At 31.2% G+C, this 23,174-nt stretch overlaps 1 protein-coding gene across 2 annotated transcripts in view; it reads right to left on the reverse strand.

The window, feature by feature from the left end:
* The window catches only part of LOC134715305 (small conductance calcium-activated potassium channel protein 2-like), a 113,889-nt gene that overhangs the window by 23,889 nt on the left and 66,826 nt on the right, over nucleotides 1–23,174 (reverse strand). For both annotated transcript variants that reach the window (XM_063577419.1, XM_063577418.1), the window contains exon 5: nucleotides 10,406–10,501. In XM_063577419.1, coding sequence (XP_063433489.1) covers nucleotides 10,406–10,501 — 96 coding nt within the window. The remainder of the gene's footprint in view (nucleotides 1–10,405; nucleotides 10,502–23,174) is intronic.

Here is a 23,174-nt window from a genome sequence, read left to right on the forward strand (position 1 = left end):
AAATGAGTCATTTTGGACAATTATGTCAAGCATGATTTTTTTTGTACTATGGTGTATCAAACTGAGTTAAGTTATGTGACTGTATTTTAATTTTGCCATTTGATGAAGGAACTTTCCGTTTTGAATTTTCCTCGGCATTCAGTATTTTTGTGATGTTACTTTTTCCATTACCATAAATTCATATAATTATTAAAGCTTTCAAACCATACAAAAATATATACGACAATTTTAGTTACTTATGGGCATTCATAATTAAATTTATGTTCTTCATTTTTTTATTGACTTTTTTTGGTTTAAAGATAAGCATTTTAATCTTGATAGTTATACAATTATCTATTATTTTTTTTATCAAGTTATTGTATCTGTAGTATTTACTCTTTAAACCACTTCAAAGCAAGTGTTTTTTTACATTTATATCTAAAACCAATTTATTATTTACCCGTTAAACCAAAATATTCCATTATGTTAAATAAACTGAGTAATGATGCTACTTTTATACACAACCGATTGACTTTTAGATCTAGAACGTGTAGACCTTGAATATAGCAGTAATTATGTCCTTTACAGAATTAATGACGACGATATCAGAGGACATTTATTATTTATCAGACAGTATCGTACAAGCTATAATGAGAAATGTTTCAAAAATAATCAAACTTTAAATAGAATTACAATGTTTATAGAATCGATTGCAGTCTTCACTCTTAATGTTCAATAATTTCCATCAAAACATAATCAAAACCCGATCAGCTTTAAAGGCATTTTTTATTTGTTTAATTTTTCATTTATAGCAGTCACGGCATGGGTTTTCAAAGTTCTATATGGCGCTGTTGTTTACATTGTTATTTTTGTAACTTGTAAGCAAATAGTATACTCTTCTTTGTGTGCAAGGGTCTACATTGGGTTATTAAAATAGAGAATAGTGGCCCAAAATGATGAAGAGAACATTCAGCAAAAAAAGATATGAATACAGAATATTGGGTGCGAAAAGTTATCAAAGGTACCAGGATTATAATATAGTACGCCAGACGCCATTTCGTCTACATAAGACTCATCAGTGACGCTCATATCAAAATATTTATAAAGCCAAACAAGTTGAAGAGCATTGAAAGTATCAAGAATAACTGAGAAAATGATATAATAAGCAATAAGTATTAAACAAAAATGAACGATGTACAGAATAAGGAAATCACCAAATCACATAAAAAAAATTGAGTACGTCAATTCTACATAATAAACGTTTCTAATTTCCCAAGATAAAGACTCTAAAACACAGGATAAAATATAGAATACAGAAATTAAGGACCCCACATCCAATGCCTCTTGTATTATGAAATCCAACAGAACAGGTTTCTATGAAAAGAATAGCCTCTGGAGATTTGTCTTATTGCATTTTATTTATGAGCACTTCCCAGAATTATTTTCCATTACGCCACAGTTGCTGCGTACGTAAACATATTATTTATTTGAAAAAAGGTTAACAGGAACGTAATATTATCAACCATTGAATAGTATAAATCTATTTGAGGATCGTATAAAGGTTGCACTAATGTAATTAATTAATTTAATTAATCAAATAAATAAATACAACCACTCCTTAATTGCGTTACTCAAACTTTCAGTACAACCAAGGAAATATAGGATAGATTTTAACAGTAAAACAATAATGTTATCATAAAGAAGGAGTATGGTCATCTAAATTCAAAGTAGTGTCATACTGTTAACTTTTATATATTATATATAAATTATGAACAAACCTAGTTATATTTTAAACCTATGAAATCAAAAGAAACGGACATAGTCTTCCATATTTCCTTTTTCTATGGCTGCACGTTTAGCAAAGTTATGGTTTGGTCCTTGTTTTATTAAAATATTGAGAATATGAGCAGTAAAACAACAGTTACTGTGGTCGAATTTATCAAAGCCTGCTCTATTGATTTTATAAATAGAAAATGATATTTAACAGACCCTTCAATGATTTAGTGACCAATTCAGGCTTAAATAAATTCATTGTTCAGAAAATCAAACAAAACGAACTGTTACCAGTACTTAATTTTATTCAATACGGCACAGTTATCAATGGGAATATAAAATTTGTGTCAACATAACACTTCAAGGGGAATATCAATATCTATTGTTTTCATTGAAAAAGGGAAGACAGTTGATAAAAAAAATATCCAGAAATAAACTATTAATTGTATATTATATTCTGCGTCACCAATCTGAAATATTAGTTTAACTTAAACATTTGACGTTCTAACACCATATTGCACTTAAAAACGCTGAAAATCAAAAATGAAGTATTCCATAATCAACAGAAAATGACAGGTCGTATTATATATTGTGTATGTTTAGCTTAGCTTTTGGTGTCAATCAATTGTTCGATTTTACATATATAATAAGATTTCTAAAGTAATACATTAAACTATTTTTTTAAAGTACTTTAAACAAAAATGAGAGATAGAGACTCAAATGAATATTCGCATTTACAAAATGTACTTAAACAACGATTTTACATTTGAACATGTTCATTCAGATTCCGCAAAATGTTAAAACACTTATTCTATTATAAAAAAAAAACAAATAAGAAAAAAGCATACAGATTGAACGTGATATCATAATGGCTAAAGTAAACTCAGTAGACTAAGTGTTTATTAAAACGAAAAGTATTTCTCTATAATTTTGAAATCAATTTAAACTCAATCATTGATGGATTTGTACCGAAAGTGATTAAACAACTTACTGATTCAAAAATACAAAAGAATGCAAATTATTATAAATCAAATGCTGCCGTAATGTCTAAGCCAGAAATCACCTATTTCTTTCTACTTCTTTACCTATCATTCTTTCTTTTGCTGATGTTGTTGCATAATACAGCACGTCTCTCTTCCAGTGCAAACAACCTTTGTGCCAAAACATCTTGAGAAAACCCAAAATATAACTTATCTTTGTATAAATGTTTTACTAGAAAATCGTTGTTTCAGAGTAAATACACCGGAGTGGGAGTTAATTGTTTTATTATGAATAATTCTATTTCTGTACTACTTCTGTAAGCTTTGTAAATAAAACATCTGTTTGGTTTAACTTGTCAAATGAATTCTGCAATGAAAAACTTGTTCTGTAATTGCAATGTACATATGGATGGATTAAGGGGCGTGTGCATTTTAAATTAACAAAAAGCTGGAAAACCCTGCAAGAAGTTATTCGTAAAACTTTTAAAAAAAATATTCAAACTTTCAATATAGAAATAAGTATGATTGCTGATAAGACAACTCCCAACAAGAGACAAAATCATACTGAATTTTACAACTATAGGTTACCGCACGGCCTTCAATAATTCCTGAGAAAAAGCCATGCAGCATATTGTTCATTTTCGGATAGATAATTATGTCTGAATGTTTTACTGATTAAGACTAAACAAACGAAACAAACATCCGTCATATCTTTGTAAGTTTCAAGGTAATATTTTCCACTGAGACTTTCTAGAGTGCCATTATAGACTGTCACTTTTTGTACCGTTTTGTTTTGAGTGGGTTAAATAAATTATTTGGTTGTGTGCATACACATTTTTCATATTCTCCTTTTCAAGCCTCAACTGAATAAAAGTCAGAGGAATCGTGTTTTTGCCTTTTGTTTGATTTTCACAAAACAAACTAAATAAAAATAACTTCAAGGGGTTACTGAGTAAAAATAAGTTGGTAAATCCCTTTTAACATCATTCAGCAGTTTACTGATCGGCGTTAAATTTCCATTAGTGAAGACTTTCTCGCGTTTTTTGCCCTTCTGTATGACAAATGAGTTAAGAACAAACAAGGAAACATTTAAACCATTTGCTACTCAAATGTAAATAAAAGTCATTGATCTTTTCGGAAGATGAATGAGGAATTCCAAAGAATCGACAAGACATTATCCCGATTTCTATGATTGACGAGAAAAGTGTGAAAATGCCGGCTTAAAACTGATTCCCAAACGTAATCACCTTACCCTTAAAGATGCTGAAAGTAAAAATAGCGATACATTATTAATGGTGAGACTAATTTGGTTATTTCCTGCATGATGGTTTTACTCATTGATTGGCGATGAAAGAAATAGATAAGTTTGTATGTCAGAAAAAGGTGAAATGAATGTTGACCAAGTGAACATTTATGGGCCTGAAGGGGTCAAAGTGATGAAAGTTTCTGTCTATACATTGATAAATTCTATATTAGATAGTCTGCCCATTATCGATAGTATTACCAATGGCTTCGTGTTTTACGCAATAATTTCTACTGTTAACGGAACTTGTGGCTAAAGTGTCGAACCTTTTTCTGACATGTTTACTCTTTTTATGGTGAAAGAAAGTCACAAGGGGATTGGATAGTTATTCATGATCTATAAGAGGAATACGTACAATATGCCAACGCAATGTGGAAATAGGAGTTGTGTGGTAAATGTTAGAGCATTAAAAACGTATTTTACTAGAGGTCAGCACGCGGTCTTCATTGATTGACCAATTGATACAGTTTTGTTTGGTTAGAGTGGTAGTGGCAAATATATGTCATGCATGATCAGAACATGAATAAATAAAAGGTTGGTTCTATTCGAACAGAAACATCCCAATTACAGTTTTTCACCTGAAACAGGGTATAGAACGTGTCTGCCAGGGACGAAGGGGCTGGAAATTGTGTCTCCAACTTATACATTAGGGTATGCAAAAAGTAAAATCACAAAAATACTGAACTCAGAGGAAAATCAATTTGGAAAGTCCATAATCACATGGCAAAATCAAAAAACAAAACGCATCAAAAACGAATGGACAAGAACTGTCATATTCCTGACTTGGTACAGGCATTTTCAAATGTAGAAAATGGTGGATTAAACCTGGTTCTATAGCGCTAAACCTCTCACTTTAATAACAGTCTCATCAAATTCCGCTACATTTACATGATGCGTAAAATAAACAGTCACAATTAATAAAATAGTCAAAATATGGGTACATCAGTCATCATCGTATAACAATTTTAAAAGGAACAATTTAACAGGACACAAAAACATCTACTATCTACGAACACATGAATTGATTTGAGTGTCTGACGTCAGAAAAATTATATACGTCTCACATAAATTTGTCGTTCAATGTGCATACAAACAATTTTAAAATTTACATAGGCAAATTGAATGTACGCATACAGGGTTAAAAAATCAAAAGTATGTAAGAATAAATTACAGAAATAGACCGAGATTCAAACTAGTCCAAAAGTTATACATAGAATTTATGAGAATCCAAAAATTGTTAATTCCACTACGCCATTGATTGATTTTGACGTTTGTGGTTCAACGTATATAGTAATTCATAATTGAAATATATCATAATGACATATTATAGACAAATATCATACTGACGGGATCTTTTAAAGTACAGAGTCACGTTATAAGCACAAAAGAAATACAAAGAGTCACATATACAAAACAAATCACCAAAAAATGAAAGCCAATACAAACACATTGACGAGATGTATAAGTACCGAGCCACGTCAAACGGATATCACATAAAACCATTCAACAGTAAAAGTAATCTTAATAATAGAACAAAAACAAATAAAAGAACAATAAAACATGTTGTTAAGATAGATGCATAACTTTTGTCTTTCTAATTTCAAACTTTATCAACGGACGCGTCAAAGAGGTGATGTAAATTGAAAATTCTTTAAGTTTATAGAGCGTGGCACTCATCGTAGATGAGGTATGATATTTATTGTCCACATACCGCCAGAATGTGGCTCAGTACTAATGAATCCCAAACGGTAAAACTAGCTCAAGGATTTTGTAGCCGGACAGTAGAAAAATAAGAATGATCATATTGTATATCTAAATCAACCCTTTTGATACCTCGTTGATAATAAAATAATGTGTCAATATCAAATTTAAAGATATTAAAAAAATGTAGATGTTTTCAATATATTGCCAAAATATCCAGGCACATTGAGAAAAAAAAACACATATTAACATAAGGTTAAACTTATTTGTTGTAACTCAATCCATTCAGTTCTATCTTAGTATAGGTAACTATCTTAGTATAGGTAAATAGAAAACTGAGGCTAAAAGCAAGCACAAGAAATATAAGTTAAGATGAATAATACCTGTTGCAAAGATAAGAAAATAACATAATATCAAATCAATGTGATTTCCGAGAGCAAAACACTTTCGAATACCTCAGAGTCGAATACTTTCTCGAGTGTACCTATATCAGAAGAAAGAAGTAATCTTTTCAACGACATGCATATCTACCAAAAATGCAAAACATACATGTAAGGGTGAATGAGTTTGTGTGGAATACGAGCTATTTTTATATATTTTGACTATTCGTCAAGTAAATACGTATGGCTAGCTGATCACTTCGCTGGCAAAAAAATCGAGAATGTCTATTAACATGGAAGAGACAGATTAATTCAAGATCAAGATTTAAATAAAAAAAAACTCAGATTTTTTTGTATGGCTTGTATAAATCATAACGCGATCCATGCCCGTAAAGAGTCTCGTGGGACTTAAACGATACATGTACGAGACAGCAATTACAATTTTGCAGCATATAGACGTTACATTAAGCTCCAAAGTGGTATTTTGTATGTCAAATAGAAGACAGAAATATGTTGCAGAATGCGAACTCTTTACATGTCTACATGGAGGTATTTATCATCACTGTCCAATGTAATTAGGTGTCTTAGATTGTAAGAAGGGATTTCATTGGTGTAACTTCGAATACTTTATACAAAAACTCTAGATGGAACTCTGTTCAAGGCAGAAAAGATCATCGGAAAATATATTAATAAATTGAATGTTTTTCTATGATAATTGATGATAAAAGTGTATATCAGTCATCTAAAATATTATATTTCATATCGGACTTCGTGATACCAAATGAATAATATATATCATGGCTAGATATTCGGTCCGAGCTTAAATCCTTTATCGATTTTGCCCTTACTACAGTATAACTGATGAATTTATGAGATTGGGGAATCATATTGCACACTTTTTCATTCCCAAGCAGATCATTAGGACGGTCACGTGACGGTCACGAGGTCACCTTGGTGTTACAGAATGACATAATAGTTTGTCTGCATAATCTGAATGATTTCGTGAGAAAATGTACAATAAGAGTAAAACAAATGTAAAAATATATCTCCTATTTGTCAATCAATGTCTTTATTTGAAATTTATTCTAAACGTTTCAAATCCCAAATTGATCATTAACACAGTGTCACTTAAAAGATTGGTATTCAGTAGTACCTATTATATGTTTCCTACATGTACCATTTCACAAGACAAAGTCCAAATGAGTACTTTTCCTTTTGATTTTGGGTACCTTGTTTCTGCATGTTTTTAGTGTTTTGCATTTTTCTAAGGTAACACAACTTTTAAATACAGGGAAAATGAGGGGTTTTCGTATTAAAATACATGCATCTCTCTTTTAAATTGTAAGTATTTTGCATTAAATGCATTGGTATACCTGAATTATATATGAAACTTGAAATTACCGAATGTAATTCGGCAGGTTAAAAATTGCATTATAATAGATCAGACATAAAAACACTGTAAACTGGTCGTACTTTTCCGGTGCCATTTATCAAATTTACTTATCCTTTAGTTAACGATACACACCATTCTTCTGAAATAACAACATCATAACTAGATCTATTATTAAGAAAAATCGGTCGACATTTTTTTTCTTTCTAATCATAGCTTAAGAATAAATGAGAAAAATGACGAGTAAACATTTTCACCCGTTAACAAGTTAATCGTCCAGATATCGAAATTACCATCAATCTCAATCAAGCGGTAAATTGGTCTACGGCTCAGTTTGTTGCTATAAACGTCTTGATAAGGTACATGATAACTTTACGTGCTTACATTCGTTGTCTAATTATGATTATACCATCAGTGCAAGCTAAACGATTAAACTGCAACGTAATAAAAGCGATGGCAATGAATAATATAAAAAAGAGATCTTAATGAAAGAATACAAAGAGTGCGTAAATAAGACATCTACAAAAAAAACTAAAGACATTCCGAGGTTACAAATAGTATATCAATTCAGAAGTGTCTTTATGATACGTCAAGCTCTAATACAACTACTAACAATGCTCCTGATTTTGGACAGGCACATGACTATGTGATGAGGTTTGACTAGTTGTATTAATATTGGCGCTCAACTCTTCCACTATAAGTTGAGCAAACGGCATTTTGAAAAACAAAACATGAAATCAATCAATTGAAAACGAATTAAGCCATGATCATACAGGCATGTGTTTGCGCTATTCGGGGATATAAATTTAAAGTGGTGCTACCAAAATATCCAATAGAGTTTGGAATCTTTATATGAGAAAGCAAAGTATTTCAAGTACTCATACTATAGCGGGAGGTTTATATTGCTTTTAAACCAGGTTTAACCCACGCTTTTCTTCTAAAAATGCCTGTACCAAGTCAGGATATGTCAGCTGTTTACCATTCGTTCTGTTGGGTCATATGGATTTTGTCAGGTTTTTTAGACTTCTATCTTTTTTGTTTTATTATATTTTTTCCATTTGAAGAACAAAAATAATCTTCATTGTTTTTTTGTTGTTTTTTTTTCTATTTGATTTTTCTAATCTTCGAATATTTAAGTCTGGTGAATTGATTTTTTATATTGAAAAATTTGAAATGCACAATGTTTATAACATTTTCCTAGACATTATAAAGCTCGTAAACATGTAGTTTTTTGTCTTAATAACAATGCATGTAGGTCCCATGGTATGTTTTGAACCACAAATGTTGATGAAAAATTTAACAAACAAAACAGCCTTTCAATATGGTTGTCTCCACAATGATCTATTGGATAATATCAGTTCTCGAGACGCACTAAATGAACAATAAAATATACTCTGTTGAGACTAAAATTCCTATTACTTTTGAAATTGGAATTGATTCAAACCTATGGTGTTTTCAAATTAATTTGATACTTTTAATACCAAATAGAATAGACAACAAACAATAAATTCTAGATTGGTTTAGATTATCCTCCCAAAGGACACTTGACCTGACTTCCTCATTCACTGGCCTTGTCTGTGTCAATATTTCTGAGAAAAACACTAAGGATGATATTAAGTCAAGTAAATTGAAGTATAATATTTGTTCAATAAAAAGAATCATGAAAATAATAGAATTTTACCGAGTACAATAATGGTATTCCCTGCTATAATGAGTACAAGGTCATATTTGTTTACCAATATTCCTGTCTATTTGATATTTTGATTTGTTTTTGTTTTTGTTTTTGTTTTTTATTTTGGTGTGAAGGGGTACTGATTTAATTTGTTTTGTATTCTGAATACATTTTGCTGTTTCATATATATACATATTTGTTAGATATTATCTATAGCAGCTTTGTGGAAATTTTTAATTGAAAAATGGTCGAAGTAGTCAAAATAATATAAATGAATAATAATAAGCACAATACTCTCAATTTGACGTAAAATCACAATATTCACTATATTGTACCTAAACATTCGTCTCATGTGACTAACTGGTATTCAATAAAAGAAATCCCAAGACTGCTGTCCGCACCAAGATAAACAGATGACAAACACACGTATACAATTATTGTCATAGTTTCATTATGCAACATTTTTGTATCATCAGTATCCGTGTGGAAATAATAAAATTAAGGGTGATATATTGCTTCCTTAGACCAAAGCCTATTTGATATCAACTATAAGAAAGATGGATTTAACGACAGAATTCAATTACTCCTAACAATATGTCATATATTGAACAAAAATATATGAAAACAATGTAAATAAAATAGAATTTATAGTGTGAGTAAGAAATACAGATTACGACCTCAGCTGTAATTGTACTTTCTCCCAATGTCTACTTGATAAGTGCTTTGTAAGTGCAAGTTGAAATATTATTTATTCAAGGAAAATATCCTTTCCTAGTTTGATTTTTTTACTTACTCTTTTAATCTGGAGTTACTGATATATATTTGATAGGTTGAATACAGGTTTGGTATGCTAACCACACTCCTAGTAAATAATTCATTGTTCGTATATTTACTGTTAGTGTTTTATATTTTTTATCTGAATAACCATGCACTCCTGTTATAAGGCGCTCACTTTGATTACCTATGTTCGATAGTTTCATCCAAGACTGGTTCAAAACAAAGACGTTGCAAGTGCTGTGCTTTCAAATATATTCATGAAGATTAACATGTGCGAAATTATCTGTTATGACTATTACTTCATAAATAAGTAAGTAAGCATGTTTTTGTCAAAGAAACTCAAATCAATTAGATATGTCCTAAATTAAAACCCTGGTTCTATTGGTGATCACAGACATGTATTAAATAGAAACAATAAAGGTTCCTCTGTAAAACGTGCTTAATACTTACTTGAATTTCTAGGGCGTGGTAGGCAAGAATTAATCCTAGTAAGATAATTGTGGAAATACAGATGATGGACTTCAGCACAATGGAATAATGAGATTCCTGCAATAAGAATAAAAGTTACAATAGTGTGTTTTACATATACGTGTTGACAATACAAGTAAGGGATTTTAAAGAGAGCAGGAATATAGCAGAAGGGATATTCCAACAACACAGAACTAAGATGTGGTTAAGCTAATTGTCGTTTGACAACTACACTTTGTTCATATGATTGGAGTGTAGTGTATAACGTGTAAGATGGTTCCAGTTTAAGATGTAGTTCAATGATCAAGGACGATTATTTATAAAGCATCAGCTGTCTGTATAAAAATGTAAAATAAAAAAAAGTACCAAACCCCAAGTAAAACTCAAAACGGAAAGTACTTAATCAAATAGTCAAATTAAGAGCCAAAATCACATCAAATGAATTGAAATCGGACTTGGTAAATGAATTGTTTGGGGATATTCAAAATAAGTTAACAATCAGTACATCTGTTTTAAATATTTTCTTATACTAGAGAAAACATTAAACTTTTTTAAGGGTCTTTTTGTACTCCATATCAACTGGAAACATTTTTCTTCTTCATATAACCTCGGCCAATATCGTGACCTCAGATAGATTATAAAAAGACTAACCTATATACTTCATTTACAAACAGAAATCCTTTAAAAAAAAGCCAAGGCTAAACGCCAACATGTTCAATATTACGGAAATGTGATATGATAAAAAAAAATCGGTTGTTTCGTACCCGATATGAAAATACTATCTTTTAAATAATCAAAATGAATATTTTATGAACTTTTATGCGATGGTAGTATAATATATATAATTGAAATTATATTGATTATAGATTTGAATGAAATAGGTAGCCATCATATATATTAAGTTAAAAGATCAGTTATGTTATGGTATCGTTATTAAATTGACATTGATATTAAAATTTTATGAACGGTATTAACAGAAATTCGATAAACATATCGCCTGGGTTACCATAATGAGAATAGGTTATAATATTCCAAGGTAGATTTAAGTTGAAATGTGAAACATATAATTTTCAGAAAACGTATTAACAGTTGCCTGACAATTTCTATTAGCAATGTTGTGTCCATAATTGCCTGATTTACAAGTGGATATACTTCAGCTATAACAAAACAACTTTCAACTAAATAAGAAATGGGAGATCGGAATGATGGATAACAAAAAATAGATCAAGCCGCCATTTGCAATGTACCCTTTCCTACTTGTCAACGGTGAACCTGATTAGTAATTGTCTTTGTTCATAGTGATAATGTCAGTTAACCCTATTCTGTAGCAGGGTTTTCGTATTTGATAGTTTGTTAATGTCGAGACAATAAAATCTAGTTTTTCTAACAATGTCTCTTTTGCAGGGTTTTCCGATGTAATAGTATGTTAATGTTGACAATAAACCCACTTTTACTAACGACGAAGCTGTCACAGGGTTTTCCGATGTGTTAGTATGTTAATGTTGACTATACTTAGTTATAAATCAAAGATGAAGGTAAATACATATTTCCTTTATCTACAACACGTTTAGATGTGATAATTATACTCACTTACATAAAAAAAAATACATTACTTAGTACTATAGAGATTTGAAAACAAGTGATGTAAGTCTTTCTAAGTCATTAGTCTGTCTTGCATTAAAAACTAGACCAGATAAGATTAAAAACATGCTGTACTTTTATTATGAAAAGTGCATGTGTGTTATTATGCTTCTGTGGCATATTAAAATGAGAGAATTCTCGGCTGTCATGCGATGCATTGTTAGTTATCGCTATTATATAAAGTAATAAACATATCAGATTTTGACTTAACCTTAGTTTTTATCTCGCCTCCATTGAGTCTTATAGAAGAGGGGCGAAAGATACCAGAGGGGCAATCAAACTTATAGTGAGTGTTGTTTCCTTCGTTGAAATCGCCACATCGCTTAATATTGTGATTAGGTGCGTTAAAGGGAACCTTTTATGGTAATTGTATTGACACGTCTCAGTTTCTTAGGGATTGTCTCTCCCTTAATGACCCTTAATCTGACACCGTCATTTGATTTTCAAACTTTAACATAGTTATTAACAGGACCAAGGATCTGTATAGTGAGACTATACAAATCCTTGATAGGACTTGCCGAAAAAGACACATACATTTGTATGTCTGTGTGCCATATAAATCTTACTACTTTTGCACTTTCGTGGTTTTTTTTTATTTCGTTCAAACAGCCTTTCTTCAATAAATAAAACAAATGTTAAGACTGTTTGTGAATTAGAAGTATAAAAAATAGTTCATAAAACAATAAAAATAATTATATCGAGACATTTCATAATTCTATTGCATGGCGATGAATTATCAAAATTAAAGCCTTGTGTGCACCGAACTGGTATCCATTCTTCTCTAATCAATTACTAAACGAAGTAAGAAAGATTTAGACTATGATCGCCCACGTGAACACCGAATAAACCTACAAAGTTTCTGGATGTTCCAGTTCAAAGAGAAAACTATACTTTATTATTGCTCCAGATTAAAGATATTTTGCTAGACAAAGATCATATTCTTAATCTTCTTTTCCACGATGGCGACACACGGATTTCCAGTTCGAAATGACTTATTTAATTACGGAGATTCAATAAATTGAGATTATTCCTTTGTCATTCGGAACAAAATTCAGAATGTAAACTAAGCAACATGTACTGATTAACTCGGTTATCAGTAGGAGACCTTCAACTTTACCATTTTCCTTAGTTTGCAAAAAAAAAAAGCGTTTATTATTACCAGCGGGGGACCATCAGTTTTACCATTTTCTTTAGCTTACAAAAAAAAAGTCTAAAGTATCTATGACAAACAAATTTACTTTTATCGATTTTGTTTTATACGCATGTTCATAACATGTGTCGTTTTCTTTCAAATCGAGGCTATAGCTCCAGTAATCTCTGCTGGTTCCGACTAACATTTAATGCATTGTTATAAGGTCATCCAGTATACTGCACTACACTGCAGTTGTATATTTTTTCAGCAGATGTTTTGTTCTGATATCAATGTCAATTACTGAGAGTTCGTTCACTTTAAGAATAGTATGTAAGTTATCAATAGAGTGATCTGTATTGACTGTTTATATACAAGATTGGGTCTGGGAGAATAAGTACGGGTTTACATGCCTCTCGCGGATGTACAAAAGTGTATACTGCCGACGGGAAGTAAACCTCGGACAATGACGTAATCATGGTTATACGTTATATACAGTTCACGTTATTAAATTTGTTCCAGTTTGCTTAACTGGATTTGTGATATTTTTTTGTCTTGTGAAGTACCAAGTACATGTATCTTTACTTTTAATTTAATCGTATAGTGGAAAAGGTTTTGAAGGATTTCAATTACGAAGAACAAAATGTTTGTGATATAGTATCTTCCTTTTAAACTATAAGCTTTCTGAAGATGAATTAAATAGATGACTCTTTTTTTTTAGATAAAAGGGGATAGAAAAGTAGCTTCCACGCCATGAAACTTTACGTACAGTAACAGTTGGAAATTAAAGATGTGTTTGTGGAATTTTCCTCTTTTCTTTTTTTCTTCTTCTTCATAAATAGATAATAAGATATAATACTGAAAGGCTGCATTGCCTGCTTATAAAGATTTAAGCTATTGTTCACATAAGAAATAAATACCATTATGAAGGTGTTTGTGTCATTAGGAAGATATGTAGAGTTTAGTACATGTACGCATGGCATACTGTATAGGTTACCAAGTGAACATTTTCTTTCAAAACATATTTATAAACACGTTTTCAAAGTACCTTTTTATTTGCCTTCGTAAATGACACGAATGCTTTTCCGTGATTATATTCATCAAATATTTCATTTACGTCACCGTACCTTGGTCTTCCAGGAAATAAAAACAGAACAAAAACTCTTTAGAACGAATATTTCGTTTCAGCTCAGAAAATTATATCGCCATTTTCTTTAACATCATATGTGTGTCACAAGCTCTTTATCGATTTTGATTTACAAAGTCTTGTAACTGTGGACAGACTCGTTAGAAATATTTTTAAAATTCAATTTAATGAACACAGTCGTATTATAGCATCGCTGAAACAGAGAACATTCATATATCACGTGATCTTGTTATTTTCTATTCTTTTTAGATTCCCTTCTAGGCTGTCTTCTGAAATCTTAATCTCAATATGATTTTTGAAATAAATACTTTCTTTGAAGTCGGATATGAAGAAAGTGAAATCCAACTGATTCATCTAAGATTAATCGATTTCAGGTAAAATGTTATTAAAATGGTAGAGTAATACGACTGACATCAAGAGTATAACTTTACAGGGAAAACAAAAAAATGAGAAGTTAGATCTTGACGGAATGCTAAAAATATTATTTATATTAGTTGTTGAACAAGATATGCCAGATAAATGACGTCAATTCTTTAATCTTTGAAAAGAAAAAAAGAAATCCGTTTTATTCCTGACAAAGAAAATGGCGAAACTCACAATTTGAAATTATAATATTATAACGGTATTTTTCAGCTTTTTGTATTGTTTTAGACTGTTACCTAGTAAACTAGGATGTAAAAACATGATTCATATTCATATCATATCACATCCACATGTTCTCGTCCTATTATACATGTAATATTTGCCGCTGGACGTTGAACACTAATCTATCCATTCACTCAAATTCAACCTTTTCTCATATTCTGATCAAACAATTGGTTTGAAAAGCCTTAAAATTTATCTAAATCAGTGACACCTTTCAACAGGAAAATATTTTCCAAACCAGAGTTTAAGTAAAAAGACTGTGCATATTGGCCTGCATTGTATCACATTACTGATTGAGCGTAAGCATGTATAACACATTGAAAAGAATTATTTCTATTTTCATTGATGTTTAAAAAAAATAATAACATTAATCGACATCCTAAGCAGAGGAAATTAATTTAAACGTATTCCAATCTATAGCAGATAAAATGCATTTACTGGATGAAATGTAAGCCAGTTGAGTCTAATTATATAATGTATAGACTGTTCAATTATCTAAACATATCCACTTGACATCTTCTTTATATATATTGACTAACAAGATTGAGTTTTATATGTATTCGACGGCCTTTAAAAGATCAAAGAAATGGCACATATCATATATATGCATCTTGTTCAAATAGATCACCCTAATTTTCCAACATACTTTAATTTCAAATAACGTTAAGTATTCTATACAATGTAGATCAGTGGGTTAACCTGTTTTAGTTTAATGTTTCAAATTGCACCAACTGAGCTTTTAGATAGCAATAGTCGGATTTAATCACGCATACTCATTGCATGGATAGAATTACACGGTTACATTTGTACCATTGTGTTGACAATTTTATCGTTTATCTATATTAAAGGGTTGATAGTTTATCATCGAACATGCAATATAGATAATAAAATAGCAGTTTTAAAATAATATATATGTTCTGGATTATATTACGGACAATTATTGGAGACAAAGACATGCATGTAGTATCAATCACAAACATTATTTTATACTGTGATCTTTTGTATACTGTATGATTCTGTATGGTAGGTATTAAACACTACATCTGGTGCATGTAAAGTATTTGTATAATTTTGAAGAATCATTATGATATAGACATGGAAGAGTTGGCACGGGTGTTACACTTTCCAAATTACACACTTTGTTCACCCCAATATTCCACTATTGAACTTTCTTTTACCTCCGGTATCCCCCAACCCAAAAGCAGGTCACCATCTTAGACATGGATTCTTTTATCCTCATCAAGAAAAAATACCCCACGAAGACACCGTCAAATCCGTTGGTGTTGTGAAATTTAATGTCATCTCATTAAGATAAGAATACTGTAGCTGCATGTTATATAAATTATTGTAATACCTTAATATGGCAATATATGATCTATAATTTACGCTTCAATTGCGTGACATCTAGTCGTCAATTATTTTTTAATGCATTTCACAGCAATCCCCCTTCATTTACGAATGTGGGACATTACAGAATTCATTTCTCTTTGTTTATAAAAGTACATGGGTAAAAGTACTTTTTAAATATAACTATAGTTCTCTGATCATCAGACTGATGTAGAGGCACTAATGTCCAACCATATTTGGTTTATCATTTTCCTTGTTACCGAGAAAGCCATAATGGTTTCGGAAAGGAAGATACCAAACAACGCATGCTGATGGTTTCTGAAAGGAAAATACCAAATAAAGCATGTTGAATGGCTTCTGAAAGTATGACCCGACAACTGTTCGTTCAAAGTTCACATTTAGGATTTTGTATATTTTATAATATTTGCTTTTGATCAATTATTCCGAGTCGTCAATGTGTTTTAATAATTTATTAGTTTATTGTATTTTACGCTATTCAAAAGTTACTTGTATTGTACACTTAACTATAATCCTTTCATTTAGATTAATTATCAAAGATTTATATCCATCTTTAAGATAAAAGGTTTTGTAACAAAGAATATAGATAATTTGACACTAAGTGATAACTGCCGAAAGCCATTCTTGACGAAGCATGTTTTTAATCTGTAATCCCCGCTTTCGGCAAAACGCGAATTAATTATTTAATAAAAAGATATTTGATTGGTTCATTTTCTGTATGTCAATCAGTCTTTTGAATTTGTATTTTATATTTGTTTTTATGTTGTTATTCAGTTATGTTTTGATATTTGAAATATATGGATGTGAAATAAATATGTAAACTTTCCAGCGACTTGGACTTTATCTAAACTACCGCTAGTTTCCCCCGAAACTAATGAACATGACAGAGGTGACCAATAACCTGGTCATAAGTGGTCATAAAAGGAAGAAATTAAACATTACATGATGAATGGTTTCTGAAAGGAAGATACCAAACAACGCATGCTGATGGTTTCTGAAAGGAAAATACCAAACAAAGCATGTTGAATGGCTTCTGAAAGGAAGAAATTAAACATTACATGATGAATGGTTTCTGAAAGGAAGATACCAAACAACGCATCAGTGTTCTCCCCAGGATTTTTTGAAGGCGCAAAATTCAAGGGCGCGTAACTCTTTTTTTTTTAGATTGAACTTGTGTGATCTGAAGCAATCAGTTATAAATCATGACATGCTATATGAGTAATAATGTGTTGTGTTATGTGTTTTATAATGAGGAGTATAAAGTACAAGAATGTATATGAAATAAAATGATTTTAAACACAAAAGTTATTCATATTCAGTCAATTATAAAAGAAGTCAAAATATAAATATTCATCTCTTTACTCTCTGCTCCTTCTAGGGATTATATTGTTTCAAGATAGTGTTATTTTGTTGTACAGTCTGTTCCTCAATTTTGCCTTTATCCTCTTTTAATAGGGTTGAAAACCCCCTCTTACAACAAATGTACAATATCTTTTGCTTATACCCCCTTTAACATATATAGGCTATGAAAAACTCAGACAGCCATGTTTTGGAAACCAGAGACAGGTGCTTGCTGTTATCACTTGCTAAAACTTTAGCTCGGTTGGTAGGAGAAGCAATGACATCTGCTTATACTGTCAGTGTAGAGGAAGGTGTATTCCCCCTTTTATTAGAAGTCATTTGGTTGAGAAAAAAAACCTACTTCCATCATCTGCCTTTAGCTTAAAAGTCAACCCTTTGTTATTAGCAGAGAACATGTTCATTCAGAATTGATAAAATTGTTTACGGTTAAGATACTTGGTATACAACTTTTTAAAACAAAAATGTTTTAATGAACAGCCGACTAGTTTCCGTAGTTTGACATTACTCCTTCCGTGTGTTTTATTCTTAAAACCTATCTTTGGAAGGTAAATATAAACGAAACTTTACAAATTCGTTAAAGTTAAAAGCATTGAAATTATTTACTAGTGACAGGTCGTGTTGATTGTCACATATTTCCCGACGCATACTGATTGCTTCGGAATGGAAGATACCAAACAACGCATGTTGAATGGTTTCGGAAAGGAAGATACCAAAACAACAAATGTTGAATGGTTTCGGAAAGGAAGATACCAAACAACACATGTTGAATAGTTTCGGAAAGGAAGATACCAAATAACAAATGTTAAAAGGTTTCGGATAAGAAGATATCAAACTCATGTTGAAAGAAGATAACAAACACAAACCTAGAAACAAAAAAGAAACAAACTAAAATCAAGATACATGGGAACTGGTGAACAAAGACATACAAACGTATGTTAACAGATTAAAAAAAACTTATTTCAAAAGTATGAAATCAATTTATAACTTTTATTGATACTTTTTTACGACACATTTGTTTTATCTAGGAGTCAAACAAAGATAGAACCTTGAGAATTGAGATAATGGAATAGAGTATTAAAACTGGAAATGTGTCCAAGAGACAACAACCCGACCAAGGAGTAGCACAGCAATGCTGAAATAAGTATAAAACTGACAATGAGGAAGAACATAATTTAACAGATCCACTTTTGCTTTCTTTTGCTTTTATTCTACATGAAAATATTTGCAATATCTAAGTTATCAGCGTCAGATTTTATTCTAAATGAAATCGATGATTATAAGCAGTTCTACTTTGTTGTGTAAGCTGTACGTTGGTTATATAAACAGTTCAGCATTAGAACAAATATTCAAATCAATGATACAGGTATATTAAGAAAGCAAACAGCTACCTAACGATTGACTTCGAGTTGAAATAGATGTAATTTCGATAATAGTTAGCCATTTCTATGATAAGTCATTAAAATTCTTTTTGTAAATATTGCCTTCCATATGATTTTATTGATTGTGAGGGTCTTAACCCTATTAGTAAAGTATTTTCCATGATTAAAATGATTATGTTTCCTGTGTAATATTTTATAGACTAATGTTTTCCATTCCGACTTTTCACTTTTGCTAATTATATTGTCTGTAGTTTCCTTTTTTAGACTTCAGATTCAAATGCTTCCTTTGAAAATTCCTCTTTTGTTAATAAGACATTGGTGAGGCTGAACACCCTAGAATCATTATATCTAAGGTTCGTAGGTTTTTACAAGTATGAGAAATACAAAAAAAAATAGAAAGTTGCATCATCCAATACCACCTCTTACGACAGAATTGGCCTTAAATTGTTTTAGGTATCTCAGACCATTTTTGGTTACTTTAGCTTCCTAATTATTCTAATTATTCGTCGGTCGTTGTTGATATGATGTTTCTCGATGGCACAGATATTTACATCGGAGATGGGAAATCATGGATACTTTATACTGCACAATGTATCAGTAAACATTAAAAGTATAGATTCCGATCTCCCTTTAGAATTATGATGAAAATGATTATGCATAATACATTTGCACCAATACACTTTTCCTCAAGGGAAAATCAAACCTTATAAATATCAGACACATGTAGTTACCTACTGATCAATAATTTTGTAGTTTTTTTTATAGAAAGCCTCAGCTGTCGTATATTTGAGGCTAACTTTTATGCTTGTATAATTAAAACGCAATTATATATGTCACATGTTTGCACAATTTTTGCAACTGCTCTTTCAATCCCCAACCCTTTCGAATCCATTGTTGCCTTAACTGTCTTATTTTTTGTTCTTAAATTATACTCTTCCCATCCCCACCCTCCTTTCAGATCCATTTGTGTTCTCTTGTGTCTTGTTTTGTATTGACGGGATAGGATTGTTGTATTGCCTTTACTGTTTTATTGTCTGTTCTAATATTATTCTCTTCTTATCCCGAACCCACCTTTCAGATCCATTTGTGTTCTCTTGTGACTTGTTTTGTATTGACGGGATAGGATTGTTGTATTGCCTTTATTGTCTTATTGTTTGTTCTTACATTATACTCTCTCCATCCCACCCTCCTTTCAAATCAATTTGTGCTCTCTGGTGTCTTGTTTTGTAATGGCGGGATCCGATAGGATTTATGTGTTGTCTTTACAGTCTTACTGTAAATATTCTAATACTTATCCCATCCCCACCATTCTTTCATAAAATTGAGAATGGAAATGGGGAATGTGTCAAAAAGACAACAACCCGACTATAGAAAAAACAACAGCAGAAGGTGACCAATAGGTCTTCAATGAAGCGAGGAATTCCCGCACCCGGAGGCGTCCATTTGTGTTCTTGTTTTGTATTGACGGGAGAAGATTGTTGTGTTGCCTTTAATGTCTTATTATTTGTTCTTACATTATACTCTTCCCACCCCCACCCTCCTTTCAGATCCGTTTATGTTCTCGTGTTTCTCTTGTTTTGTATTGACGGACTAGGATTTATGTGTTGTTTTTACTGTCTTATCGTTGACGGTATAATTACGTTTTGTGTTAAAGTTGTCGATAATATGTAGCTTTTTTGTTGTTATCCCCTTTAATTTAATTGAGAGGCAATGTTTTTTTACTATCTATATAATTAGCCATTAAAAATCTGTTTATATTTATACAAAGGTTACAAACGGAAAGATTCTTTGAGATTGGTATGTGACCTTTACGATTGTGCAATGCAATTAATGTCTATTTCCAATAACGTTATTAAAGTATGCAGTTTCCCTTTGATTTGTCGTCTGCTTTCATTTGATCGATGCGTTTTTGTCTTGCATAGAAATATCTAGAAAATTTTCTATGAAATATTCTAAGTCAAGGAAATAGCAAAACAGTTTATTGATTTTTGTGCATTTTTTGCAAGTTTTGTATACACATCGCTAATTTGTTTTATTGTGCATTTTTGATTTACAGATGTAAATTGGATAACAGGAAGTCTTTAAAATTCCAAGTTGTATGAATGATTTTTGAAGTATTATAGTTCGACGACCTATTAATCAAGCTAACTTGAAGGTTAACAATATATATATTATACTTTAAAGGTTGCTAAAATAAAATTCTGTTTTTCATAAATCATTCTATATATATATATTTTAAAAAAAATGAGCTTTCAAAATTGAGAAACTATGCTTCATAATGATATCATTTTAGACTTGATACCGTAAATACAATGTAGTCATCAAAGGTACCAGGATTATAATTTAAAAGGCCAGACGCGCGTTTCGTCTACATAGTACTCATAAGTGACGCTCAAATCAAAATATTTATAAAGCCAAACAGGTACAAAGTTGAAGAGCATTGAGGATCCAATATTCCAAAATGTTTTGCCAGTTAAGTTAAGGTAATATATGCCTTGGATATGGAAATCCTTAAGTTTTTGAAAAATTCTTAGGTTTGTAAGCAGGAAACTTATAAAAACATTTATATGTTGAAATGTAAGCTTATGTTCAATTTAAGCTGCGATTTTTATGTATCAATATAGAGCAAGGATTTTATGTGTTCTATTATGAGCACGTTAAGTACTAAATTTGTTATAAAAAGAAAATGTGGTATGAAGGTCAGTAAGACATCTATCCATGAAAGGACATGCGCAACTTGAGGTCACTGTACGGCCTTCAACAGGGAACAAACCCTTACCGTAACGTTATGATAGTCCGCTGTATAATAATAAAGACTTAGGCATGACGATGCGGAATCGACCTTGCTTTTAGAACAGCTTTCATTTTTTTATTCCATGGACACTAAGTGCTCAGGGAAATAGTTAACCCTGTTAAACTCATATTCATTTGACCATTAATGAAAACTTTTTAGTTTGCTCTATATTATAAAGGATATTTGTCATTTAGATGCTGTAATTAACGAATAGCACACATCTCCTTTATTCATAATACATTGACGTTGCAATCTTCTCGGTACCTATCTAGTCTCTACGTGTCTTCATTATATGACTGCTCACTCATCTATGCTAAGGTCTTCAAGGCGAAAATGTCAGATATTCAATGCTGTTATTTAAGCTTTAACAAATAAAGCTATTAACCTATTGTGATAAAAACGACAGGATACTGTCATTTTTTATAGCAGAAATACCACCAAGTTCGCGCACTTAACACAATTGCTTTAAATGTCAATTCTATATTTAAATAAATGTCAAATATGCATTGACATTCACAAGTAAAACCAGCGAGCTGCAATTAGTAACTTTTTATGGTCATAAGAGAGATCAAACGCTCTAACGCTCTCTCTTTTGGCTTAGAAAAGGCTGAATTGAGAAGTGCTGAATTGAGAAGTGGCGCATTAGAATATGATCGATACATTGATTTTTATTCCCTAGTTTACAATCTATGGCTGGATGTTGCATCACAATGAGCGATCTCGAATGTCTTTATAGTCTCTCAATTGCTATTTCCGACAATATATATGACCGATAGACTTCGGGTTTCAAACAAATAATGTGCTTACATACCACATGAGCTTGCGTGTTTGTAAGGGAACCTGAGAATACCATTGTTTATTCACTTTATGAGCTACAACAGCAGTATTTGCAAAACCTAATGAATTTATGCATTGTAAATATTAACTGAATTATGGTATTGGATCGGGATTGTCATTTCGGTTCAAATGTACGCACAGCACGTTGCGAAAACGTGAGTTTTTGTCGTTAACGCAATTATGAATAATCCAATTAGCATGGTTAAAAATAATGTATCATTCTAACAGCATGGCCAATCTTAACGATATAAAGCACAGATGTACATAATTTACAAACTTTTTCGCAGGTAGCCAATGCAGATCACGTGCGTTATATTTATGAAAATTTTCACGAAATTTGCTTCCTTTTAATTGAATAATCATGGTTCATTTTAAGGGTAATACGTGTAACTCAAAATTTAGCAATTTGAGTCAAACGTCACATTAAAAGTCTGAAAAAAACTTTAACACCT

Source organism: Mytilus trossulus, chromosome 4 (assembly GCF_036588685.1).
Source record: "Mytilus trossulus isolate FHL-02 chromosome 4, PNRI_Mtr1.1.1.hap1, whole genome shotgun sequence".
In the NCBI taxonomy this organism is placed as follows: Eukaryota; Metazoa; Mollusca; class Bivalvia; order Mytilida; family Mytilidae; genus Mytilus; species Mytilus trossulus.